Source organism: Manacus candei, unplaced genomic scaffold, assembly GCF_025592945.1.
Source record: "Manacus candei isolate 608988 ecotype Guabito, Panama unplaced genomic scaffold, ASM2559294v1 h1tg000005l, whole genome shotgun sequence".
Classification (NCBI taxonomy): domain Eukaryota; kingdom Metazoa; phylum Chordata; class Aves; order Passeriformes; family Pipridae; genus Manacus; species Manacus candei.
Genome location: NW_026138053.1, coordinates 17103892 through 17130856, shown reverse-complemented (window position 1 = coordinate 17130856; position 26965 = coordinate 17103892). Strand labels below are relative to the sequence as shown.

General features: G+C 38.6%; 2 protein-coding genes across 7 annotated transcripts; both read right to left on the bottom strand.

Annotated features, from left to right (window-relative positions):
* Positions 1–211: 211 nt before the first annotated feature.
* LOC127476933 (pancreatic alpha-amylase-like) lies at positions 212–10931 on the bottom strand. Of its 5 annotated transcripts, none has more exons than XM_051800479.1 (12): positions 10680–10931; positions 10236–10440; positions 8091–8227; positions 6431–6577; positions 4943–5140; positions 3501–3731; positions 2459–2592; positions 2249–2371; positions 2065–2164; positions 1737–1858; positions 1500–1625; positions 212–901 (listed from the first exon to the last, which is right to left on the bottom strand). In XM_051800479.1, the coding sequence occupies exons 2-12, from the start codon at positions 10273–10275 to the stop codon at positions 712–714; spliced, it is 1548 nt and encodes a 515-aa protein (XP_051656439.1). In that variant the 5' UTR covers positions 10276–10440; positions 10680–10931; the 3' UTR covers positions 212–711. The 5 variants fall into 5 exon arrangements, with proteins under 5 accessions (XP_051656439.1, XP_051656422.1, XP_051656412.1 ...); XM_051800462.1 differs by lacking the exon at positions 10680–10931 and adding an exon at positions 9043–9100 and having other exon boundaries at positions 8091–8306; positions 10236–10670; XM_051800452.1 differs by lacking the exon at positions 10680–10931 and adding an exon at positions 9043–9100 and having other exon boundaries at positions 8091–8306; positions 10338–10670.
* Positions 10932–12411: 1480 nt separating this feature from the next.
* Positions 12412–26716, bottom strand: RNPC3 (RNA binding region (RNP1, RRM) containing 3). Of its 2 annotated transcripts, none has more exons than XM_051800355.1 (15): positions 26333–26716; positions 25284–25331; positions 24030–24148; positions 23344–23424; positions 22506–22617; positions 21973–22041; positions 21184–21332; positions 20186–20311; positions 19159–19295; positions 18188–18349; positions 17930–18024; positions 17791–17849; positions 17214–17346; positions 16252–16324; positions 12412–13562 (listed from the first exon to the last, which is right to left on the bottom strand). In XM_051800355.1, exons 1-14 carry the CDS (start codon positions 26681–26683, stop codon positions 16265–16267), a joined length of 1701 nt encoding a protein of 566 aa, XP_051656315.1. In that variant the 5' UTR covers positions 26684–26716; the 3' UTR covers positions 12412–13562; positions 16252–16264. The 2 variants fall into 2 exon arrangements, with proteins under 2 accessions (XP_051656315.1, XP_051656307.1); XM_051800347.1 differs by having other exon boundaries at positions 12412–12635; positions 26333–26714.
* Between the last annotated feature and the right edge of the window lie 249 nt (positions 26717–26965).

Here is a 26965-nt window from a genome sequence, read left to right as displayed (position 1 = left end):
ATTGTATTATAGGCAGCAGTAACGGAGATCAAGTCAATTTTGGGGTAACTGTGGAAGAACTAAGTTTTTTACTTGTACAGGCACAAGGTGACTGTGAACCAGGTAATAAGACGGGCTTGACTGATGCCAAAGGCTGGAATAAACAACTGGCACAGGCCAGCTTCCTCTGACCCAGACCCCATGTTTGGTTTGTCACAAAAAAGGGACAGACTTGATCTGAATGCCATTTTTTATTCACTAGATACAGAGAATGTACAGATCAACAGAGGAAACAGATTTTCAACTGAGTTATCATTTGGAAGCAACTTGAATTGTGCCATGTTTCAGCACAAAAGTGTCTTCTCTTGGTTTTTGGACATCCTGTCAATTCCTAGTCCCACTTGCCCCTAAAGAGAACCACACTACTTCCACTCATGGACAGAGCAGCACCATTTTAAATTAAGTAATTTCAATTTTCTCCTTTCACTTTGTATGAGTATTTTAACTGAATAAAGCACGCTTAAAAATGCAAACAGGTGTACAGCACCACTCCCAGATGTGCGCTGGCACCACTAGCTCCTGTTTCTGTAGAGCAGCGGCTCACTATTTCATTAGTATTAACTAATAGACTTTGCTCTACCTTGGTTCATTTGGTGCTGGACATTTGGCCCACCTGTATGTTCTCAGCAAAAATACAGAAGAGAAGAAACAACAGGTGCACAACAGATCTGGCTACAATTTAGCATCAACGTGAATGGCAATGAATGGGTCTTCGTCCTCATTACCAACCAGGAAATTTGCCATGCCATCAGCAGCAACGTGAACTTCACCTGCTGTACAATGGTCACCATTCTTTTGCCCAGAAATGACATCGCAGTAAGTGCCAGCAGGCAGACCAGTCTGCAGAGTTACATTCAAAGACCTTTGGAAAAGATTGAAATGCAGTAAGGATTACGTGGACTCTAAAATGCTCTGCAACTCATATTGGAAACCTTCTCAGATGTTAGGTAATTCTGGAGTTATCCTGTAGCACTTCTCTGGACACTGCAAAATCTGTACAACCACTACATCCTTCAAATTGCTTATCACCACAACCTGCTTCTAATTATTACAGGCCTGACACACTCTCTTTCTCTTATCATCTCATTATTGCATAAAAGATTGCAATACAGTTTTTAAAATTGTCACTTTTAGACCACATTCCTGAGTTTACAAGTTCCCTCATTTCTATAAGTTCAGACTTTGCTGGCTGACCCTGATCAACGACCCAGCCAACTTCAGAACTGGGAAACAGCGAGATCAGAGTACAAGGCCTAACTGCCAAGAGTGAAGAGTGTTCCAGGTAGAGTGGAGAATGATAAGTTTAAATTGTTAGAAAAAGACACAGAGGATGCATCTGTTCCAAAGATCTGCTGGACCCAGCAACACCCTAAAAGCTTTCACTATTACCTAGATTTTTAAAATAAATAATAAATTATTTATAAAAATAATAAATTATGATTTATTCCTCTCTTACTTACCAGTCATCATTATTGAAAATGATGAAGCCTTTATTACCACGGCCAAAAGCTACTTGATTGCTGCCATTGTCCCACCAGTTGGAGAAAGGTTCACCGTCCACCACGTTACGGAAAATAACCATGTTCCTGAAAATACAAGGAACGGCTGTCACTGCAGCTGCAAGAGCTCTAAAGCCATGAGGAACATGAAGCAAAAGCAACTGCTTTCACTCAGTTTTTTCTCCCACAGTGTCCTACTTTATCTGACGCCAGCGATGTTCACAAACCCAGTCGTTGCCACAGGTAGTGTCCTCATTGATTGTCACGGGCTTTATTGAGCCATCCGAGTTACTTGGAGGTCCAACCCAGTCATTGATGTCCTGTAATTCAGAAGTTTATAACTTCTTACTGAAAATGCAAAGAGCCTCTTGGGAGAGAAAAGCTAGATGGAGCATCAAATTTTCACCAGCTAGATCCAACATGGCCCAGTGAAATCCCTTAACACACTGAAATGTGCTGGACTACTTCTAGGGCCCTGCTCTGGTCCTTATCCACCACAAATGCATCGTCAGCATTGCAGGCTTACCTTTCCATCAACAAAATATCTTGGCCAGCGGAAACTTGACATCACACGTGTGAACCCATACGGATGGGCCAGCATGAAACCAACTGCCATTTTATAGAGCCTGTTGGTTGGACAAAGCAAGTCATGAGACGTGCAAAGAGAAACAGACAGACAAAACAGCACCCAGACAAGAGCAATCTCTTACCTGGCATCCCAGAAGGTCAGAATAGCAGATCCACCGGCCCCATGCCCCCGCTGGTTGTCATGATTGTCCACAAAGACCAGGGCTCTGTCAGAAGGCACAAAGCCCCAGCCTTCTCCCCAGTTCCTAGCCAAAAACACAAAGAGTCGAAGTTACCCTGTCAACTGTTGTATCCAGTGTAGCCCAGATAAACAGCAGCACCTCCATCCTTACTTTAGGTAGGCCATCTTTTCTCCGTTCCACTTGCGGATCACTGTCCCCAGCTTTGCACCGTATTTGAACTCTGTCACTCGGCCATTTCCAAAGTATTCACTGCCTTTGATCGGCTCTCCACCCAGGTCAATTACCTGGGACAGGAAAGACATGGTACTGCTTTCTACTTAAAAACCAAACAAGTAAAAGGCATTCCCTTTAACATTGGTTTAAGGAACAGGTAATACTCGAGCTAATTATATTTTTTGGCCTTCCTGCAAAATTGTATTTAAAGCTATTTTCCCCTTTTACCTCAACCTAGCTGTGAACTTGTTTTCCATCTCCATCCTATGTCTCCTTATGCTGATTGATCACTAATACATAATTAATGCTTGGGCTGTATCAACTTTATATTTAGTTTAGTCACCAATGTCTCTGCTTCCAGCAGTTTGGCAGCCTCATTTCGTTCTGTAGCTAAACACTGTTTCATTATTGGCCCTAGTGCTTCCAGGCCCGATACTGATCTAATAAAATGTGTCTATCAACTTTAGCTTCTGCTGACTGAAACCAGCAACTACCTGCTTCTTAGGTCTTGTTCAGATTCATTATTCAAATACAAAGCACAAATTCAGAACATCAAGCAACACTAGTTATGGCATTGGAAAACAAAGTTTCAGACTGTAGACACCAGTTACATCTTCTGTTACAATTTATTATCCAGAATTTAAAATTCAGGAAGTGAAATCTGTTTTTTTAGACCAACAGATTTTTTACACTAACTTCAATGCAGTAAATTTCATCTCAAGTGAAATTTCCAGGTGAAAATTCCAGAAGATCCAAAACATCTGGGGCATTCTGCACGCCAATTACCATTTATGGGCAGATTAGATATTTGCAAATTATGGTGATTAAATCTTGATGATGATTTCTATAAATCTTCAATCTGAAAGGTGCTTGGGTTCAGTCAAGCAAAGCGTTGCTTTCCGTGTATGAATGAGTCCATACTGTGCCTACAAAAAAATGCATTTGTTCAGTAAAATTTTTAAAAAAAAATAAAGATTACCTCCTGGTAAATGAAAGGTTTAGTTCCTTCAGGAAACCATGTAGTATTTAAATCTTTCAGCTTGTCTAAAATCGCCTTCACATCCCCAGGCCACATGTGCTTGGCAGCATCAATTCGGAAGCCTGCTACGCCAATGTCAATGAGATGGTTCATGTACTCAGCCACCTTCGAGCGCACATAGTCCTTCTCCAGGGCCAGATCCAGAAGGCTGACCAAGCGGCAGTCCCGGACCTGGACAAAAATTCTGAAATGAAGCATTTTTCCCCTAATAAACTAAACATAGCGTTCAGCATACATTTTGAATTTTCTTGCCTACGTTACAATGCCAAATAAAGCATTCACTAGCCTTTGTAAACCAACCATATCTTTGCCTTGGACGGGTACCTTGGACAGTCATCTACACAGAAGGAGCATTAAGAAATCTGCATTCACCCAATTTACGCATTTGCAGGTGCTGAAGAATTATATTATATTATATTACATTTATAATTAGCTTTTTAAATGCAAGTATAAGGCATTTTACTCAGTACAGTCATTTCTTCTCTGATATATGAAAGACTTCTAGAAATTATATTCCTAAATATTTTCAAAATCTCAAGTTCCTTTAGCCTTCTAAAACATTAAACTGTAATTTCCTGTAAATACAAAATGATGGGCACTGATTTTCATCAAAAGAATACTTTAAACAGACACTGAATATACTGAGATGCTTTTTCCAAGAACACTCATTATAGGTTTCCATGGTTATGCACATCTTCCTGGAAAGAGTAAGGTGCATTAGTCTGTCTTGCAAACTGAACTAAAGAACAGTTCCTTTAGAACTTCTTCTGTCATTTCTCCAAAACCCCTTTCCCCTCAACTTAGATTCAGGAAAGATCAAAGGTATTTGAAAGACATAAGACATTATTCAAGAAAAGTAGGTATTTATTTTTAGAAGATAATTTTTTATTCTTTGGTAGTTATAAAGTCCTGACCTCAAAATCTAACACAGAGGAATAGATAAACTCCTAGGAAATATCTGAACAGAAGGTCAATTTTCAAGATTTTGGCATTACTATTTTCCTTTAAAAAATCCTAATCTCTCTTTTCTGAAATTGAGACCAAAGAAAACTTCCAATTACAATAAAAGGCAAAAAATAACTCTAATTTTTTTTTAAACACAAAACTCCCACACAAGGTAATTGCTAAATAGACTTTATGAGCTTTAAATTGTCTTTATAAAGTACCTAAGCATATTAGTCTAAATCTGAAACCGAGCCATTGTCTCAAATAGAGCTATCCCTTTAAGAAGTGGTGTTCCTGATAGCAACACTAACATCTATTATTAATCTGGATGGTTTTCTATGAGGCATTTTGTTTTAAAAAATGTCTGACTGTAAATGAGAGCAGAGAAACCACAGCACAGGAACAGACTTACATGAAAATCATAGTTCTAGGTTTACCTGAGATATATCATGATAATTCTCAATGTCTCCACTTCTAGATTTACATTTACCATCATTAAAGTCCCAGTCAGAATATGGCACAGCTGGAAAATCTTCAGTCTTTGCATTGAAATAGCTTCCACAAGTGGCATGGTCACCAGCACCAGCATTAGCTCCACACATATGGTTGATTACTGCATCCACATAAATATATACCTAGAGAATAATATTCACATAACAATTTGAGAAAGCTACTTCCCACAGCATCACTAATTAATGTTCTCGCTCCCACACCTCCTGCCTCATCCCCCTATATATGCTTGATTGCTTCACCCAATATTTTATTCAAATTATTTTTCTTTTATTAGCATACGGCAACAGTGATACAGCATGCAGCCCTACAAACAAGCAGATAACATTGTATTCATTTTTTAAAATGGCAGAAAGGAGGATCCTGGAAACTACTGACCTGTCAGTGTCACCTCTGTGTCTGGCAAGATCATGGAACAGATCAGAAAATCATAGAATGGTTTGGGTTGGAAGGGACCTAAAAATTACCTAGTTCCAACCTTGGCCATGTGCAGGTAGACCTTCCACTAGAGCAGGGTGCTCAGAGGCCCATCCAGCCTGGATCCTCCTAGAAACTGTGCTAAAGCACGTGAAGGACAAGAAGGTGATTTAAGACAAGGAGCACAGCTTCACCCAAGTCCTGTCTGCGTAACCTAGTGGCCTTCTATGATGGAGTGACTGCATCAGTGGACAAGGCAAGGGTTACAGATGTCATTAATCTGTACTTCTGTAAGGCCATTGACACCATCTCCCACAACATCCTTCTCTCCAGATTGGAGAGATTGGATTTGATGGGTGGGCTGTTCAGTGGATGAGGAATTGGTTGGATGGTCGTATCCAGAGGGTAGTGGCCAACAGCTCAGAGTGTCAGTGGAAACTGGTGACATGTGGTGTCCCTCAGGAATCTGTACTGGGACCAGTGTTATTTAGTGTCTTCATCAATGACACAGATGAAGGGATCGAGTGCACCCTCAGCAAGTCTGCAGATGACACCAAGCTGAGTGGTACAGTAGACACACCTGAGGGATGAGATGCCATTCAGAGGGACCTGGACAAACTTTAGAAGTGGGGCCATGGGGACTCTCATGAGGTTCAACAAGGCCAAGTGCAAGTTTAGACTAAATATAGGAAGCTTTTTCACAATGAGGGTGGTAAAACATTGGCACAGGTTGCCCAAAGAGGTGGTAGATTCCCCATCTCTGGAAACATTCAAGGTCAGATTGAATGGGGCTCTGAGGAACCTGATCTAGTTGACGATGTCTCTGCTTATTGGAGGGGGGTCGGACTAGGATGATCTTTTAAGGTCCCTTCCAAACAAAACTATTCCACAAAAAAACCCCACCATCTTCACTCCAGTGCTACCATGTCTTCCCTTCCAAATTACTGCTTGTCTCTATCCTTGCATTGTTAACACCAGAAGATTTTCAAAGCACTCACTCCAACATTGTTGCACCTGGTCACCATGTCTCTAAATTCAGTTTCATTTCCAGATCGTGTGCACAGCTTGTAGCTGACAGGCTGGTATCTTTCCCACCATGGTTGCTTGGGGTCAGTAACAATAACATTTTCATTTGGAGGTGAAATCTGTGAATAAAACAATGGCACTTGGTAACAGGATACTGATAGTGGTTAATTTGTTTGCCCATGTTAGAAAGAACATAACCCATATAGATACTCACTATCCTCTGCTTACACTGAAAATAAAAGACTTAGGTCTGGTTTTCAGCAGGTAGAAAAATACTATAAAAATTACATCCATGGACATAGTGTCCTAATAGCTTTTGTAACTGCAGGCCTCAAAGATAAAAAAAAAAAATATCTGAAATCAAAGAATTAGGTCAGCAGATAGAGGATCAGGAAGGAACTGACTGCATAACAACTGATGTAATATCCTGCTCTTAAAACTGATCCAACTTCCCATTTTTGTAATGTTTTGGATAAAAGCATTCTTGACGTAGTTTTTGCAAGTTTCCAAGTGAGTTATACCTCTTCCAAAATTTTACAGACTCTCTTCAGGATACTTTTTAGGCAACAAGCTTTTGCTGCTACCTCCAAGTCCTCTGAGCACAACCACTTGATCCCACCACTTCTCAGAAAGATCCCTAGGTTGCAGCCTACTTAGCTGCCACAGCTTTGTGACCATCTCAGCAAGCCATCATCTGAAAATCTTTCTTTCTGAGACACTGTCAAAGAATGGCTTAAAAAGATATATAGGCATATACCACAGTCTGAAAAATCAGTTTAAAAATCAATCAGGTCTGTGTGTCTGGAAAGAAGATTGCAAAGAAAAGCTGTTTTTATCTGAATATTATGGGAGAGTTCTTACTCAGGCCAGCTTGCAAACTTCTGGGCTACAAGAGACAGGCAGGCTTCTCACCAATTTTTCCTGAGCAATCTGACATGCAAACTGAAGTAGCTTAATAAGTGTCTGTTCTCCAGCCACACTACACCACCCATCTGACAGTACTGGTTCTACAGGAACATGTCTCTGTTGTTCAGACAGAACAGACTCACATAAGCACACCCCCACCAGAACCTGTGTTCAGTTCATTTCTGCCTGCTCACACCAGGTTCCTACAAAGAAGGGTCTCTTAATGGCTTACTGTGACACTTTGCTTAACAGAGAGAAACTTGCCAGTTCGGGTGAACACAAATAGCAGCCTTTCATACTTAATTATTTAAACCTTCAGCACTTTGTTATTCTGAGAGCCATTTTTTCAGTCATAGTTCTATTTTATGTTTATCTAGCTCTTAAGAGCTTCCCTCGATTTAAATAATATCAAGCAGATAAACATAGGTTACTCTTTACAGCAGTAAAAAAAAAAAGATTTAGCCAACAATACGCAATTCTAATTCATCTAAATGTAATAGCACAGAATGCAAAATGTGCACTTTGGAACAATGAAATAAAGTCATGCTTTCTCAATGATAGCTGAAGAATATATCTGTCAGCATTTACTATTTCCATTACCAATTTCTATTTTTCTTTCTCACTACCTGTCCTTTGAACATTTTGAACAAAATTGAACATTTTCTCTGAAAAACAAATTATCATCCATGTAGCAATTTTACTACCTACTGATAGGAACAGACATACCTGAACTCCTCCAAATCCATTAGGAGCTAAATAGCGTTCACACTCCAGAGCAATATCCTCCCAGCGCCATTCAAAGAGATGCACAATAGATGTCCTCTTAGAAAGGGTGTGGGGGTTGTACTGCCCCCAGCAAAACCCTACAATTAACAGAAGAAAATAGATACCCATCCTGTGCTCTGTCATCAGTTGCGCTCTTCCTACTACCTATTTATGTTCCTGCAAGAGGGTAAAGTACACATTAGAAAATACACATTTAAAAGTAAATGCCCACCTCTGGCACTATATTTAACTTGATTGCCATTTTGTATGAGAACTGGATTCTATCTATGCTATATCAACCTCCCATTCTTACAGTAACTTTGTTTTCCTGAAGTTACAACTAAGATGTTGATAGGTTGTCTCCCGTAAGTTGTATTTTTATTAGTATAAAGCCAAAAACGACCCCAAAAGGCAAAAGAGTTGTTATATAAACTAAAATGGATATTTTGTTTCTCATTTTAATCCCTAATATTTTACATTCCTATTTATCCTTGAGAGGCATCTTTTTTTCAAAATGGCGTTACTATGACTTGCACATATTCAGACAAGACCTTGGAGAAGCAGAATATTTCTTATTGCGAGTTGTCACAAACCCCCACATATTTTGGAGGTCTAACATGGGTGTCTGTCATTCATGATATTCATGACACCTGCCATCCAAACAACTACCCTAACCTTGGAAGACCTCTCAGACACAGAAATTATTATAGCGACTCAAAACCAGAAATGCTCATGTCTAATCTCTGTACACTTGTACAATTTCTGTGGAGATACTATCCTTCCAAAGGACACAAGGCAATGGCAGACATTAGAAGTGCTGTGAAGCTCCCTAATCAAGAAATCTTCTCAGGGCCAAGGTACAGAGTTCTGCATACGGAGGAGCTTTCCAGAGGAGGAAAATCAGCTGCATTACCTTCTGATGAGCTAGGCTAGGAACTCTATTTCCCAATTCATATCCTATTTGTATTTACCTGTGGACAAACACAGAAGACAAGTTTTATATTTAAATTGCCTCTCCTTTTTCTCACCTAAAGAGATACAGTCTGTAACAAACCAGAAGTTAAACAACTATCAAGGTTTGCATTACTCTATTTAGGATCTTGTTTCACACTCTTCATGTTTAGAAGTTGATTGTTACTTTCCTCTTAGGAGCTGTTTATTATAAAAAGCTACCTTAACACAGAAACAACACAGGGCAAAGAGGGAATAGGGAGATTCCTCGGTGTTGTTATAGGGAACACCAAACACTTCATGGAAGGTTTAAACATGAACACAAGGGCTTTCAAGGTTTGCTACATGAAGGAAATCAGTGCCTTTCCTGATTCAATATACATTTGCGAATGCACTGCTGAAAACTCCAACCTGCTATGATACAGATACCCAGGCCAAAGTTTATATCAAATCTTCCATGACTTCCACAAAATGATCCTCATTTTTGTTTCAAGGAAATGATAATTCATATCCATCAGGCAGTAGAGCTGCACTCTTTGGAGCAAATTCAAGCACAAAATACATCAGTTTATATATAGTACAGAATCTGCTTTCCAGAGCCTGTTGCTATCAGCTGTCACTATTCTTCACAAGCAGATAGAGTTATTTAGAATCAATAGTTTGGTATATTTAGCTTGCTTTTCTTCTTGTGAACAAAATAATTTTAATGAAATTATTTACTTGTAGATCTTTGGTAAAGTATACAGATAAATTTCAGCCACTAGCAGTTGTTGTATGCATCCATTTTCATGAAAAAATGCTTCTTTGCCCTGATAGGAAGAACACACATTAACAGAAAACGAGCTAAGAAGGTTTGATTTTCTCTGATGAGAGAAGCCATTTATCAGACTGGCAAATTTTACTTACAGCAGTAAGTACATAAAGCAGTAAATTACACAAAGCAGTAAGACTAATGTACTTTGACCCAACCAGCTCCAAGGCCTAACGCTTGAAGACCCAATGTTGTTTTTCATTTCTTTGAAATAGATACATGGTTGTTCTAACTTCAGTACAAGTAATGATAAGAGAATGAGGATGTTGAAAGCCCCACCACATTCTGATGGCTCTGGTTTCACAACGCTTTTGAAACTTAAAAACTAATAGGCCTGTATTCACCTATGGAAGAGAGCACAACTGACTGGACTTCAGAGAACATGCGAGAAAACTGTCTCTGAAGAGCACTACTGCTGTCTTGGACAGCATGAGATCTCAGGTCACCTTGTCTTCTGGGTTGGTCTGTGCTGTGAAGCTCAGCTGCAATCTCCAACACGCCAGCAGCAGCATTTACATTTGCGAGAGGTCTGACGCAGGTCTGCTGAAGCTGTTACAGGATAGCAAAGCAGTGTCCCTGTCACTTCGAGTGGCTCCCCACAGGACTCCCCTCCCCAGCTCGGTGTTTCGCACAGGCGAACCAAACCCCGCTTCGGCCGCTCCTCCAGGGCCCGGCAGGGGCAGCGCCGCCGGCCGCGAGTGCGCCGGGCCGGGCCCCCTTGCTCCCCTTGCTCCCCCGGCCGCGCACACCCCGAGAGCAGCGGCGGAGCCCCGGGACCCCGAACGTACGTGCTGGGCCGGCCCCAGTCCCGCACCCGCAGCACCGCCCCTTCCGCCGGGACCGAGCCGGGCCCGCACAACTGCGCCACAGCCCGGGGAAGAGCCGAGCCCGCCTCCGTATACCCGTCTCTGCTGGGGATCGCTATTTGGGATTTCGCTTGTTTGCTTTTCTTTCCCCTGGAATGCTAGTTTTGTTGGCCACTGGTTTCCTAAAGTAGCTTGCCTTGCTACTGTTCCTGTTGTAGGCCAAACACTGCAGCTCCTACCGAACTAGCAGCTCCTGGCAGGTCCTTACATGTTATATATAGATGACCAAATAAAACTGTTTACTTTAGTTGTGGTTTTGTCCATTCTCAGAGAAAAGAACCATTTTTCTATGACTAACTCCATTAGTTACTTTGTATGTCAAAGCCACTCTAGCAACACTAAAGGAGAAAATATCTAGAAGTTTTATATTACACACGATGATGTCGATTCAATATAAGATTATAGTCTGGAACATATTCTTGAGATTTGGGAAGGGAAGGCTCTAGGGATATACAGTTATTGCATGCCTTAAAAAAGTACTTTTGTCCTTGAGCACAGCACCACCTTGCTGTTACCCTACTTCACTGCTTTGAAAACTCACCTGCTGGCCTTTTATGCACTATTTTAATAACTTGGTCCTGTACTTGTAGCTCAACACGGGTGTCAGGACACACTATCATAGAACCATAGAAACAAAGCCCCAAATACAAACCGTCAGCAGAAATAGGTATACAAAAACCCAGTTGACTTAAAGGAATGAAAGTTTTTCCTCCTGACTTCCAAAAAAATATTCTCTCAACAAGACTGCAAAAGTTTCCTTGATAGTTTATGAGTGTAAGATGGTGGACATCATGTTTTATTTGTATTTTACTTTAATAATTAAAACCCCACCAAAAATACAGCTTAGCTTTATTCATAATGGAATGGCCACAGAACACACACAAAAAAAATTAAGCTACTTTTTTCTCACTTCTAAGCATCATAAACCCTTCAGCCACTCTCATAAAACTTCTCTCAGTATATTTTTCCTGGTCTACACGTCCAAAACCAAGTAAGATGAACTAACAAACAACTACACAGTCCACATGGGAATGTAACAAATAAGCTAAAAAAGAATTCCAGTAAAAGCATTTTATAGTAATATGATAAGCCAATTCATATGAAAAGAACCAGCAAAGATACACTTACTTTGGTCCAGCCATTATAACTAGTGATTTGGACTGCTTGCAGCTGGAATGATGACAAAATAAATCTTTTACATGAGCTAGTTACTAGACCATCAACCATGACTTAGTATTTTATGGAATAACTTTAAGTCCACTAGACTGGACTCCCTATTGCCAAGTAAACATCATTTCAATGTTTCCCACATGATTTGAGACAGTTACAGTAATCTGCCAAATATGTAAGAAATCCTACTATGTGACCTCCATAGCATTTGTTGTTATTAATCACAGTTCAACAGGGCATTTACACAGGTTTAACACTGCTTTAACTGCTACTGTTGTTTTAATGACTTCAGTCTCACTACTGACATTTTTCAAGATGCAGGTGAACAATGGAAGTTAATTACTGAGTAAAACAGTGCCTAATTTCACAGTACAAATTCATGTCGGTGCACTAGTCCTCCTGCTGGTTCCAAGACAGGAAAAAGATCCGTCCCAACTCAAAAACCCCACAATAAAAGCCAAAATGAAGAGAGAAAGGCAAAACAAAGAGAAAGGAAATAATTTATTAGATTTCAAAAGCAAACTAACATACATTTATCATGTAAGTCTTGTGACACTTTAAAGATGTGGAATCTTTAAGACGAGAAAATTTATAGTCTGCCTTAAATACTTTAGAAACGCTACTACGCACAGTTCAAGAGTCCTGACGATTACACTGCTTCTTCCCCCAGCTTGATAATACTTGAAAGAGATGGAACACAAAAGGGACCTGGAACATCACAAAGGCATGTTAAAAGTAAGAACAAACAGAAAACAGCACTGTTATACTTTGTTTTGACAACTAAACTGAAAGATGTTAAAGTCTTTTAAGAAGTGCTTAATGTCTGAAAAAAATATGACTTAATAGATGCAGGCTGTATTAATTTTAAATTACAGAAAGTTAAGTAGTAATGTAGTATGAAACCCACAAGAAAATTAAGTCACTGGCAACAACACTACCTCAGTGCAGAGAACAATCTAAAAAAAAAAAAACACCAACAAAAAGGTAGCAGTGATTAATAGTTGAGTATTAGTTCAAATGCTTCATTGCAAGTTATTATTAATTTTTTCTTTACTCAAAAAAGACATAGTAAGGAATGTATAAACTGAATCAACTATACATTGTTTCTCATATACCAGGACAACAGTAATCATCAAATGATCTAAATACCTGTCAACCCCTTAATATTAGGAATTGCTCTGCAACATATTTTAGCCAACATATTAATATAATAATATTTATTTAAAGAAAAACAAAGTGACACCCTCAGTGTGAGCTCAGCACAGCTCCACACACATCAGCTTGTTTGAGCTAGAACTGTTTCACTAAGGAATGGGACCACAAATTAGTAAGGTATATGATCTTAGAGGAAAAAGGTGGAGGCCACCTTTTAAGACTAAGAACCTTTAATGTGTCTATTCACACAACACAGAAAACTCATTGATTTCTTTTTTCCCCCTGAAAAAGCATCTTTTGCTTTTCAAAATTACCAGATTAGCTCAAGCTTTAAACATGTAAACTCCTCCCCACACCTACTCTATAAGAAAACTTAGATGTAGTTGAGTGCTACGGGAAACATTGCACAAAAAAAGGATACAACAAGAAAGGATACACTCTGCATGACAGTATTACTGCAGTATTTACGCAGGAATGTTTCTAAAGAAGAACAGCAGAATGTGGTTTAATTTTACTTGATTCTCAGTATTGCAGACACATAACTTTATGCTACCTATCAAAAGCAAATATGCTTGTTTGATAAAATACAGTTCTGACACCTTATGAGATTTAAAGAGGGTTGATGGATCCACCAACACTAAACTCCATATTCAAAAGTAAATACATTTTTTTGTAACTGGAACTACTAGGATACCACCAGATTTTTCTGTTTCATAATTCTCCTTCAAGTCTTTGCCATCTCACAGACTCACTTTTTTTTTTCCCCATCAGGTCCAAAACCCAATCACATTTCCATTTAATGCTGGCTTTCAAGTCACTTCTTCCTAAGAAGAAGCTGGAGAAGTCTCAGCATCAGTTTCTTCTACATAACCTTTCTCCCAAAAAGTTGTATTTTAGCTACAGGAAAAATAGTCACCCCAAATACTAACTGAACTTTTTTGCCAGTCAATCAAGAAAGATATTTCAGCCAGCGAGGACTTACATAGTATTTTTATAAACCATAGGTATTATCTTCTCCACAAAGGATAAAATCTCTATAGAGGAAATTTTAAAAACCCCAAACAAACAAACAAAAAACCCCATGAAACACAAAACCAGACTCAGATTTCTATAATGGAATTTTGCATCATAAATCAGCATCCACCAGAATGTTCCAGTAGGAAAAGGAAAACATAGTCATGCAGAAATAGGGTTCCATTTCATCATTAGCTGGGAAATCAAACAAATATTTTCAACTAAACCTCATGGATCCTTACAAATCTGTATCATTCTAAACATTCTGTGATTGCTACGTACAAACAGTCAAGCTAAGGGAGCAGTTCTGCCCATGGTACATTAAACCAATGACACCTGCAAGATGGCAATTTAGGTAAGACTTTCAAGTGCACAATTAAGTCTTGCATAGTATGTTTTTGTTCACTCTAAAAAATGCTTCTGAGTTGACCATCATCATAATTAATAACCAAGTAAGCACTTTGTTAGTTTCTTCATGGAATTCAAGTTTTTATCAAGTTTAGTGAATTCAGAATTAATGTACAAAATCAGTTGCAAAGACATGGAATTCCTAAAAAGAATAAAAATGCTCAGTTTTCATCTATCAGGCTTTCCAATAGCTAAAATGTTTCAAGTTTCTTTTTTGAATATCAAGACACTTAGTAATCTTCTTATTAGATGTTAGATAAAATATAAATACAAGTTTTTGCTAACAAAGCAGGAGTAGGAAACAAGACTGAAACTGTCTCAACAACACTTGTTCCTAATAAGATACTTTAGCCACGGCTCATTTCTCTGTTTTCAATGACCAATACAGAAGAATGCCTGTAAAAAAAATTACTTTTAATTTTACAAAATATAGATTTTGCAAACCACAATCAGTTGTACGAAACAGGAACTTCTAAGACCAAGTAGTATCTCAGATATGAGGGAAACAAGCTCAAACATAATCTGATTAAGAAATCCTTAGGACAATTGATACAACAAGGAACATACAATTAACATAACTGTTGTAAATAGAAATACTACCCTCATAATAACCATTCTGTGGGGTCTCCAACCAATTTGTAAAAATCAAAACCAACTGTTCACATCCTTTATTTCAAAGTTCATGTTTTCTTCAAAGTAACAAGAATCAAACCTCCAGATTAAAAACACATCATGGATTAAGTAGAATGCTTCATAAGCACTCAGCCTAAGATTTGAGTTCATTTTGTCTTAAGTGGTGGCTTACCCAGAGCAATCCCCAACTGTAACCAGTGATTAAGTTCAATGCCCTTTAAATTTGACCTTGATCTATCAGAGGGTACAGCTTGAGAACTGAGTGCTTCTTATTCTTGCATCAGTTACTTCACATGAGAATTTGAGAGTTCACTATGCAAATGTTTTCAGGCCATGAAACCCATCACAGTTAAATTAGAGCTCATTTCGCTTGAGTTAAAAGGAAATAGAGTAAGCAGTAGTGAAGTAAAGCTACATCATAAGAAATAATAGCAATTACTTTCTGCTATAAGTTATTTTCCCAACATGTTATGATGGGATAATAATGCCAAAAATCAGGACCTGCGCATTCCACAAAGGAAGTCTTGATTAATGCAGCATTAAGCAGCATATTCTGACAGAAAATCCTTCACTAATTCAGATAAATTTAAAGGATGCTGCAACAGCACTAAGATCTCATCTTCCAAAGTTAGCAAAGCCAAAGGTCCTTTACAGCTAGCAGAAGTTCATTGCTGGAACCAGTTCTTCAGCATCACTTTACTCCTTCCCTTCCATCCCTACCATTGTAAAGAGGCAACTCTTTTCAATACCAAAACCCTGGAAGATTACTAAAAGGTAAGTGGTCCAATTCCACATAATTACTCCCCTTAGCTCCCCAGATTAAGGATCAGAGAAACTGACAGGTACCCTATGAGATCAGGAGCAGTGAAATGTCAGTCTCCGAATTGTTAAAGAGGAAGAAGCAACGTTTTAAACTTACACCAACTATATACCTTGCACTCTTGTTTTCCTCATATAAGCACACATTTAAGAAAAGAAAATTGTATGGAATGTTTCCCAGTATTCCTAAATAAGCCATTAAAGAGATATTACATAAAAACAAACAAATGCACACGCTAACAAAAAAAATCCAAGCCTAATTATTTATTTTTATTTTCAGGCAGAGAGTCCATACCTTGTGCAGTGTTCTACTTTTTCCTTTTCCCTTCATTGGCATCCTGTTTTGGTCTAGCTGAACGAGCAAATTGCTGAGATTCTGTTAAGGACTACAAGTGTCTGTAATACGTAGAAGCCAATCAGGAAGAAAAAAAAAGATTACTTCTGCAAATCACAGTCTAGAAAGTGATCTTTACCTGTGAATCAATTCTAGTACAGTATAAAAGTATTATAACAGTAGTGTCCATTAGTCAAAGATTAGGACCTCACCGTTACACAGTACTAAAGTTATTAAGAGAGACTGTCCAAGAGTTTGCAGTACTAAGCAAATAAGGAGAACTAACTGGAAATAGGTTTGGTGCAGAGTAACTACAGAGGGATAAATGCTTGATATCCACAATCTTCCATCCCAGCGTGTTAATTCTGTAACTTTGATGTCTCAGAATTTAGGAGGAAAAAAGGTAAAAGGAACAGAGGTTGGGATAAATGTGAGCACAAAGAAAATGAAACAAACTATGAAACATTCAAGTGAAAAATAAGGAAAGATTTACAACAAAAAACAGTGCCATGCAACTAAAAAGTGACAGTTCCAGCTGGAGACCAGTGTATACAGAGACAACTGACCCCAATAGGAACACTTCTTATGTTCTTAATTCTGCAAACATAGGCCCAACCAAGTCAAAAAGCTTGTATTTAATTTAAATACAGAGGTCATACAAGCTAAATTATTTTTTGTATTGTCTTTGCAGGATTGGAGGTAAGACCAGAGAATCTTATTGTCTTATATTATCACCTTTAATCTCCTATTTTAGAAGAGGTGACTCTATTTTTTTTCAGCTACCATAAAACTAACAATAGTACACTGTGTTATGCTGACTGGTTTTCTGTGTCTCCTTTTTTGTAGAACACTATGACAGCAAAACAAGAGACTGAAGGACAGATTACAAAGAATATAATGTAAATGTTTGAAGAAAAAGATACAACCACCATGGGTTTTTCAAATAAGACATATCCATTTGCTTCTTTTAATGCTTTAGCAGCTGCTTTTTCATTAGGAAGTCCAATGAAAGCCTGTCCCTTCATACGGCCTTCTTTCATCAAACGTATATCAAACCTAGAGGCAAAATGGAGAATTGGGAATTACTCAGGTTTCACAAAACTTTCATATTTCACAGTAAAAATGTGATTCTCATGCATCAAATTGGAGAAATAGCAGAAACAGGAGCAAAGCCTACAAGTAGGAATGATGTCCTTGGAGACCATTTTGCCTGGGGGAACCATTTACTAAAAAGTAACATCGGACTGCAGGATGGCAAATTGGTGTGCAGTACTACTAAATAGGACATGCAAAATGACCAGATACACACAATCATCTACACTGTTCATAAAACAATTCTATTTCTGTACTTGAGATAAATGAAGATTTTCAGATGAAACACATTTTTTCTTTATGTAGAAACATAAAAAACGATGACTAGTTCTAAAATCACAATTTTCAACAGTATCGTAGAAGATAATATAAGAAACTTAAATCTAACCAAGTACCAAATGAACTCACATATTTCGTTCCACTTCTGACTGGAAGTCAACGTATCTTCCAAAAATGAACTTGAGATCCTGAAATTAAAGTGTAGGTATAAGAGAAAAGCTAAGAAAAAGCCCTTTTGGATAAATATTTGATTTGCTTGTTTACCTACCTTTTCTTGGACTTGTTTAGCTAAATTCTTCACATAGATCCTGCAATTTGGATCACCTGGTTCATAGTTTTTGAAAACAGAAAATTTTTCCATTTCTTAAAGAAGAGAAAAAATAGAGACTGTTTTAGTTCGTTTACTTCGCATATTTGCTCAGTACATAAAATAACTTATCATCAACTAAGAAAGGAATTACTTATTTAAACTATTTGTTTCAACAAATCAAAAAGGTATTACTAGATAATACATTCTCAGTTATACCTTCTCTAGAAAGTCTGTTTTTTTCTAGATCCTTTCTAGAAATAAATTCTGATGGTATTTCATCATCCTCCTCTTCAGTTTCCATTTTATCATTTGAGCTAGGAGCTGGGAAAATCCTTCCAAAGCCTGTATTATTGATTTCTTCTCTGGTTGCAGAAAGATCTGAAATTTCAACACATTATTTAAGCAGTTTGTATGTTTATTCACAAGAGGATCAAGAGCAAGCAAAAGAAGTATACTCCTTTCAGTAATATTTTAATATAGTAGACTTTGTAAAGCAATTTGAACACATCCTTTAGAAAATTAGTCTTAATCCCTGGTTTGACAAAAGCATCTGCTCTATATGGTCCTATAAAACCCAATGTACTACAAACAAAAGCCATGGCACATGCTAGTTAGCATAAAACAAGCCTTCCTGCTCAAGCCTGTATTCCTTTCAATGGTTTATCTAATTTTGATTTAAAAAACCTGAATATTACTATAAAGTACTAAGAAACACAGACTGACCATAACCCTATAAAAAACCATCACATCTCATTGCTATTATCACCCAGCACTATTATAGCAGATAATCAGTGCACCACAGAGAAGGACTTGGCAATCACTTGGATGCTGCTCTCTAAGAGCTGGAAAAGGAAAATCTGAAATTAGCCTGATATATTCATTTACACTATAAAGTACTGAGAATGCATTTGTAACATTTGCTAAAAACATCTTAACATTTAAAAGACAGTGCAATTCACCATAAACCTACAGAGCACATAGGAGAGAAAGAGACCTTTAAAATCCTCTGTATCCTTTACAAAGCTTGTAACATGGGAAAAACAGCCAATGCAAACATGACACAACTTGGTGTTGAAAGCTCCAGTACAAAAGAAGAAAAGAATTTCCTGGCCTAAATTTCAGCACCTTTCTACACATTGAACCCAGATGATTTTAGTATTAAATACATTGGAAGTACAAAGTCTTACCATTTTTTTCTTCTTTTTCTGAGTTTATCTGAAGAACAGCTGGGATGTCAGTACTAATATGAAACTCTATTTTTTTATGACCTACATGATGTGGCTGCTCAAAGACATCTGAAGGTGACAGTGTAGGGTGCAAATTACTGTTTAAAACAACAACATGTTAATTAAAGGTTCAGACACTGGTGAATGCACATTCAAATACAAGATTTCTTCCAGATGTATTTTATGCTGTTGTTTACCACAAATACATGTGTTCTCCATTTCATAAATCTCACCCAACACAGTTCAAGTTGATCAGAACACAAATACAGTAGGTATTGCTGGCAGTGGGAGCAAAATCAAGAATACATACCACATACCACATTACAAGACAAACAGGCATTTATTAAAAACTTTAGCAGTTACTTAAATATGAAAAATAACTGGCCTTGCTGCTGTTCTCACCTAGTGTAAAAAAATATACCACATTTTAAAAAAATATAGCAAATCACTTGGAGGAAGCAGGTGGCTATTACGAAAAATGCATTCACAATCACTCATCACCACACAGAAATACTACACTGGTGACTACTGTGCCACAGAACTGCAGCTCCAAAAACCAAACTTATCTTAAACCAAGTCCAGTATCATAATTTTATTATAACTTTTTATTTTAATAAGTATTTAAAAAAAAGACCCATATTGCTTCTGTCACAGCTGTGATACAAAATTAGTTATTTTTTTATGAAAAGGAATTTTTATTAGTTTGATAGCAAGAGAAACACAGAGCTTGAACAGGTACACTTTACAGATTAAGGTAGTTGAGCAGACTTTAGTTCAAATTACAGGAAAATCTGGACTTTTTGAACAATAAAACCAAGCATGAGGATAAGGGAAGACCATCTTCCCTTCATCTGCCAAATTCAGCTATCAGTGAAGAATGCTTGTTTTAAAAAAGCAACACTAAAGCAAACATGATGCAGAGAACACAATTTAGTAAAAGGAGTAATCTTCTGAAAAAGTAAAAAAAAAACACAGAAAAAATACAAACCTGTGGGGAGTACACACAGGAACATTCAGTAAGTCTTTAATTCTTTGCTTTTTTCTAACACCTCGTCTCTTTGTGTTTATCGGTCTTTTAGGCTGAAGGGTTGCTAATTCCATCAACTTGGTCATTCTATTTTAACAAAAATAAAAAACAAACCAAAACAAAGTGGTTTACAGTTTATTTGAAAATACTCATTATGAAAACCCTTCTCCTCTCCTTAAAGCCTTTGAAATAGAACTTTCCAGAATATGATTACAAAACTAGGTACCTTAAAAATGAAACTACACTAATAATCTATAATTGTAATGAGGTCAATGATGCCCTTTCCTTCCCCAAGCATGCTCCTAATTAGGACACTGAAGCTGTAAGGAAAGCTGTGACACCCCAAGCTGAACCTTAATTTATAACACAATTTTCACTCAACAGGAGTGCCTTTTTCCAAATGCATGTCTCTTTCTGAATAAAGCATAATGACTTTCTGATTTACTTTTCAGTTTGAATAGCAAATAAAAAACCTGTTTTTTTAATTTTAGTATGAGTTTAAAGATTAAACAAATCCCACACCTATGATGCAATTTAGTCTCAAAACTGCAAGAGCATCGTCAGCATACAACCTCCAATTATTAATATACGATTTAGGCTGAGTAGTTAATTCAGTAAAGATATGGAACAATGAAGAATTCAAAAAACAAACTAATGCTTCCTTGTAACTGCACTGTGGGGGGTTTTTGACATGAGAACAAATGATAAATTGCACACCAATAGGCCGTTTTCCTTTTCTTACTGCATTTAAAACAGCACTGTCCTTCTGTTATTAAGTTGATCTGGAGTTTCTCTAAGCACCTAGAAAGATTTTTATATACTATCTACTAGATACTATATCTATGTACTGCAAATGTTAAGAGAGATTTCACCACTTACTGAACCAGAAGCTAGAAGAGTAAAGGCACCCACCACTTTAAGTGAGCCCACAAGCTTGCAAATGACTGCAAAACACATACCTCTCCTTTTCCTCATCATTATCACTTTCATATTCCGATTCATCCCCACTAGACAGTTGCTCTTCTTCCTCTTCAGGTAAAGGAGGCTCTTCAGGAGGCAGAGGTGGGATTGGGGGAGGTGGCACAGGCACTGGTAAATACTCTTCATACTAATTATGGGGAAAAAGTTTAAAAAAGTATCTAAACTTTGTAAGAAAAAAAAAAGTGTGTACCTTCTTTTCCTTTACTTAATAAAAACAGTCAAAGCAATAAATTATAATATGAGAAGAAGCATTTTCTCAAAGTATGCTTATAGGGATCTAGATGCTATATTGGTAAACCACATTATTAATGAAAAACTTTCCACAACCAAAAAGAAAATGTTGCTGCTTTCTGAAGCATAACAGTGAATGTTTTAATTCTTTTAAGCTGAGGTGATAAGAAATATGGCAAACCCATGGTCCTGGGTTTTCACCTTGCACTCAGCTTTAAGGACTTTCCTGAGAAGAATATAGTCAAAAAATACAGGTGGGGGCCTAAGCTCCAAAGCCATCTCAGTTTCTACAGCAAGCCAACAGTTTGAAACATTCTAGTGCTACTGTCATATATGTGTATTTATTTGTTCTAAGTACAGTCAAAAAGATTTCTTTAGAAGACCAACATGCACACTGTACCCAGTGAAATGCAGCAGTATTTGCTATCCTCTAGAGATTTCTCCAGCTTTTAGAACTTAGATCTCCTACCATATTACTGACATTTTAAATTGTGAATCACTTCTACAGTACTTAAAACATATATTTAAAAAGTTACCATGGGAGGGCGAGCAGTAATCGGTCCAAAGGGTGGAGGAAGATTCATTTTATTCATTAGATGAAGTACCTGAAATTATTCAAAATAAGCAAGGTTTCCTTAAACAAATAAGTGACAACAGTTCCTTGCTAGGTATCATAGCCAGTAACTTCTGGCAGCTGTAAATCAGTAGAGTTTTAATGTTAATGAACAATGTGAAAGCCTCCACCTGAGACGCCATACTAATGGTAAATAAAAGCAACACCCTAAAAAGGCTAATCAGAAAAGCAAAGCATCTTCTCAATTGAAATTCCAAAGTACTCAAGTCACATCTAATTAGGAAGAGCATATCCAGTTAAGTCTTCAGTAAGCTATCTCTGGTCAATAAAATCTTATTATCTCAACATGGTAAAAAATTAAGATTGATTAACACTGTCACAGAAAAAGTAACTTATTATTTACTATGACAAAAAAAATTATTTCTGTGCATAACTGAAAGAGGAAAAATAAGATTTGATTTTTATACTTAATTTTGTTTCCTGTTTTTTACTTACCTGGACGTAAAATTTGGGCACGCTTGCCAAGGCATTTGCTATATTGGCCAGAATTGCACTTGAAGGTGGTGGGTACAAATATTTGAGGCAGGAATTGATGGGAAAGGTGAGGCTGAGGAAAAAAAAACAAGACACCTTAACACCACTGCCACTGGTAACACTTAATGATTACTAGAAGCTTAACTATTCATTACATCTGAAGCAACACTGAAATATTATTATTTCCCCAAGAACAGCTTTGGGCCCCTTACATTGACTTTAACACCAGGGAATAGGCCTCAGTGCATGACAGACTTACTGGGCTGGGCACAATGAAAGTATCAACCTAAGCAGAAAGCCTAAGTACCTAGAAACAATCAAAGCATCCAAAACCAAAAGCACAGCATAGCAGGCTGTGCCAACATCATAAACTCAATACTCAGAGTGCTGAATTTACTAGCCTCCAAAAAACTTGTTCATGTGTGCAAAAATGCAAATGGCTGGGGTGGGGGGGCAGGAAAGAAGCAGTGGCATCTGGAAAACCAAAAATCAGTAGTATTCTGCTGTTAACACTGGGACAACCTACCCAGCCCTCAGACTCCTCCTGAGAAAACAATGCATAGTGCTAGAAGGCTACTGTGCAATCCACAACTTCATGGCTCAAAGCACCAGTCACTACTCGACTGTGAGGATTCTAAACTGGAGGAATTGAAACTTCATCTTTAAGACAATTCCTACAGCTATGCCTGTGGAATAGTAGCATACTAGAAAACAAAACTATTGTTCAACAGTACATAACACATTTCAAAATAACCTGTAACAGAATAAAATAACTAAGACAAATAAAAAAAACACTAACCCATGGTTGGGTGCAATTCCATTCTCTATTTTAACACAGCTTGGTTCTACCTTCTCTTCTTCTTTCACTGGTTCTTCTGAACTGAAAATTAATTTAATCTTAATTAAAAGAGGGCTAAATTTAAATGCTTCATGTAGTATACAAAATAGGCATCATCTATTAATACTAGAAATTGATTAACACAGGTATTTTTAACATCTTTATCAATGGTATTACTACAGCCATTATCAATGCTTCAGAATTAATACATGTGGACAATTATTGTAGCCACAGTCTTCTAAAATAAGTACTTATGCAGATTTAAGTAAGCCTCCCTATATTAAAACACTCCTGACTTCAATCTACTCATAGGAAAAGAACTAAAATGATTTCATGCTGTTCAGAGACTGTATAAATTCAAAGGTACTAAATTATTGATTTGTTCATATTCTAAGTAACTTGAAACCTCTACTACAGTTGTTTTAATTAAACACTATCACATAGCTTTTATCACTTAGTTACATATTCCAGAGGTAATGACACAGGTCTAATGTGAGGAACGCAGTCACTTATCTGTGGATCTGAACCTCCTTGTTAACACTTCTTTGTGGTTACAATTTTTCCTTTGAGTTAAAAGGACTACCAAAGTATCATGAATATGAAATTTCCTCTCCTTGACCACAATCATAACTATATTACGCACATACCTTTTACACTTCTCTGAGACAGAAGGCTGGCTAAGAGCCTGTACACTCTCTTGCTCCTTCGCAAATTCAACAACCAAGGTGTGACCTAAAAGTTTCAGCTGATGCAGCCTTGATAAAGCCTTCAAGTAATTACAGTGGAGAAAAGAAAGAAAAGGAAGAGGAAAAACATGAGAATCATTTTAAAGCATAACTGTTTCTCCTTTGATTGGTAAATTAGCCATAGGATGCAGTCCCAACTGCTTTAAGCTCAGTCTGTGCCACTATGGACACAGGCAGTCCTGCACTGTGTTTGCCTGAACAGCCCTGCTTTTAGCACCTCTTTCTTGCTGGCAGGAAGAGACAAGGTTGCACAGCCAGAACCACGGCAGAGTCAGGTCATCTGAACACAGTGGCAGAACTGCAGCCTCAACAGTGATACTTATTACACAGACTAGTACATCTCTGTGATTTCAAGTAACCAGCCTCTTGCTCATAAACTACGAACATACTGAATTCCGCTAGTAACAGCTGGGAATTTTAAGATCAAGATTCTTAAAAGTAACAGTAAGAAGATCCAGCATTCTGCAAGTCCAGAACACAACAGGCTGCTAACAACTGACACAAGCAACCTAATTCACCACTGTTCACCTCACACAGTCTTTGTAACTTTTTGAGTACTCCTCTGAAATGTAGCCTAAAAAAAATAGAAGCAACGCAAAAAAACCAAAACCCAAACACCAGGGCATAAGGCGGAAGTTCTAGACACAGGCTTTTTAGCAGACTAGTATTTAAAAAGCATTATTAGCATTACCTTTCTGGCATCTAAGTCTCCCACTAATGTGGTAGTTTTCTTATCAAAGCTGGCATTCAAGGCAGCCTTGAACTGTGTACGTCACTAGGGAATTTTATGGCAAATATGTAATTATGCAGGAAACAAGAAAATTAGGTTTGGTTTAGTTTGTATATAAATGCACATACATCCTTGACAGGGCCCAGTTCAGCCTCAGCTCCTCTAAGTTTGCCATGATCTATGTGAAAGGTTGGATCAGATGACTTCCACAAGCAATTTTCAATTCATCTTTCTTAGGTATCTACTGAAGTGTTCATTTCATCAAGTCCTGCAAGCAAATCCTGAAACAGAACTCTAATACTACATTGTGCTGCCTTGTTTTTTCTAGCACTGAGTACTAGATGACGTGCAAAACATTTTAGAGCACAACTGGCAATCCAGAAAAGTGCTTTGCCAAACCATTCAATAACAAACTCAATACAAACCTTTGCAGCTGCATTTTCACTGGGAAAGGTGGCAAAAGCAGTATGTTTCTAGAAAACAAGCAAAAAAAATTACTGTATATAATATATATACATTATACTGCATTCAAAAAGTTGAGATTGAATGTAAAATATATGTCCACAAGAAATTTGTAAGTTCAAGCTTACATATTTGAAAGCTTCCAGACAGTAGTCACCTAACTCCCACATGGAGCAAACGTGAAGGACTAAAAAACATTTTTCTTAAGAATTTAAGATATAAACCTCCTGCAGTCAAAAATCAAGACAGGAACTCAGTTGCTTGAGGAACACAGGAAAAGCTTTTTTTCTATAACCAAAAGCCATCCTAAACTGCAAAAAAGTACATATGGATAAAGAGGTCTAATCCTCTTTTCAAACAAGAAATTTATTTCACCTCACAGTAACACATTTTCATCAAAGCAATTTCCAAAATACTATTCCTGCTACAAAAGTTGTAACTATTGTTCTACTTTGAATGGTTTCTAACTAATTTTCCTCTATTTTTTAGGTTTTAAAAGGATGCAAGCTTTTCAAATTAAATCAAAGCCTCACAGAATACACAGTTCATCTCAAAGTTATATTTGTTTTAACAAACTTTATTACTTCACCTTGCCACTACGTGATTTGGTACCCAAAATGATTGTAACAAAGTCAGTATTTTTGATATCCTATAAAGAAAGCACGACCCTGATAGAAGATGCAGACATCAATTATCTGTAGCTCTGCAGGAATACAAGGCTCTTTCCGAACAGCATCTGTCACCAAACAGATATGCCCGTGTTTCTTTAACTTGGAAAAAGAAAAAAATCAAATAAGAGATTTCTACAGACACACCTGTGAAAGTGCGCCCCTACACCTGCAAGAGGCCCCTCTGCACTGCTCTTCCACAGGCCCATCGCTAAGAGCCAGCGAGGCCGAAGCCGCGGCCCGGGGCACCCCGAGCCCGCCGCTCTCCCGCCCTCCCCGCGGGGCTCCCCGCCCGGCACACCGGCTCGGCCCCCCTGCGGCCTGCCCCGGGCCCCAGCCCTCACCAGCCGCCCGTGGTCCGACAGGACGCGCACAGACACCGCCCCAAAGTGCTGCAGCAGATCCTCCTTCTCCGCCGCCGTCAGCTCGGCGGGCAGGTGCCGCACCAGCAGCGTCCGCCCCCGCCGCCGCGACACGCCGGGGTGCGGCGGGACAGCTCCCGAACCCGGGACACCGCTGGGGTGCGGCGGGACAGCACCCGGGACAGCCCCTGGACCCGGGACACAGCTGGAGTGCGGCGGAACAGCCCCCGGGACACCCCCTGGACCCGGGACACAGCTGGAGTGCGGCGGGACAGCCCCCGGGACACCGCCCGGCCCGCCCGCCCGCAGCTCCGCACAGCCCGGCGCCGCCATCGCAGCGCGGGACCGGCGCGCGCAGGGGCAACTCGCGCGAGAGCAGAGGCGGAGCCTGAGGCCTCAAGTCTCGCGACACTGACACAGCCCTGGGAGTCGGGCGGAGCTGCGCGGCGGGACCGCGGCCCTTCGGTTGGGACCGTGTGCCCCCTCATACACACGGTGTGCCCGAGTCACGTCCCAAGGGATGCCCCTCACACACACGGCGTGCCCGAGTCACGTCCCAAAGGATGCTCCAACGTGAGACAAAACCCTCCCGCCCCAACAGTTCAGAGCTTGTCC

What these genes read in the sequence shown, in the direction of transcription:
- LOC127476933 (XM_051800462.1), bottom strand. Translation starts at nt 8,273, where the DNA reads ATGACAGAGCACAGGATGGGTATCTATTTTCTTCTGTTAATTGTAGGG. An exon ending in GAAAAGATGGCCTACCTAAA is followed by an intron (nt 2,372 to 2,458) that starts GTAAGGATGGAG and finishes GTTTTTGGCTAG; the next exon opens with GAACTGGGGAGAAGGCTGGG. An exon ending in CTGACCTTCTGGGATGCCAG is followed by an intron (nt 2,165 to 2,248) that starts GTAAGAGATTGC and finishes TCCAACCAACAG; the next exon opens with GCTCTATAAAATGGCAGTTG.
- RNPC3 (XM_051800355.1), bottom strand. Translation starts at nt 26,683, where the DNA reads ATGGCGGCGCCGGGCTGTGCGGAGCTGCGGGCGGGCGGGCCGGGCGGT. An exon ending in GTGAAAATGCAGCTGCAAAG is followed by an intron (nt 24,149 to 25,283) that starts GTTTGTATTGAG and finishes AATTACTTGAAG; the next exon opens with GCTTTATCAAGGCTGCATCA. An exon ending in AGAAAAAGAAGAAAAAAATG is followed by an intron (nt 18,350 to 19,158) that starts GTAAGACTTTGT and finishes TTGAAATTTCAG; the next exon opens with ATCTTTCTGCAACCAGAGAA.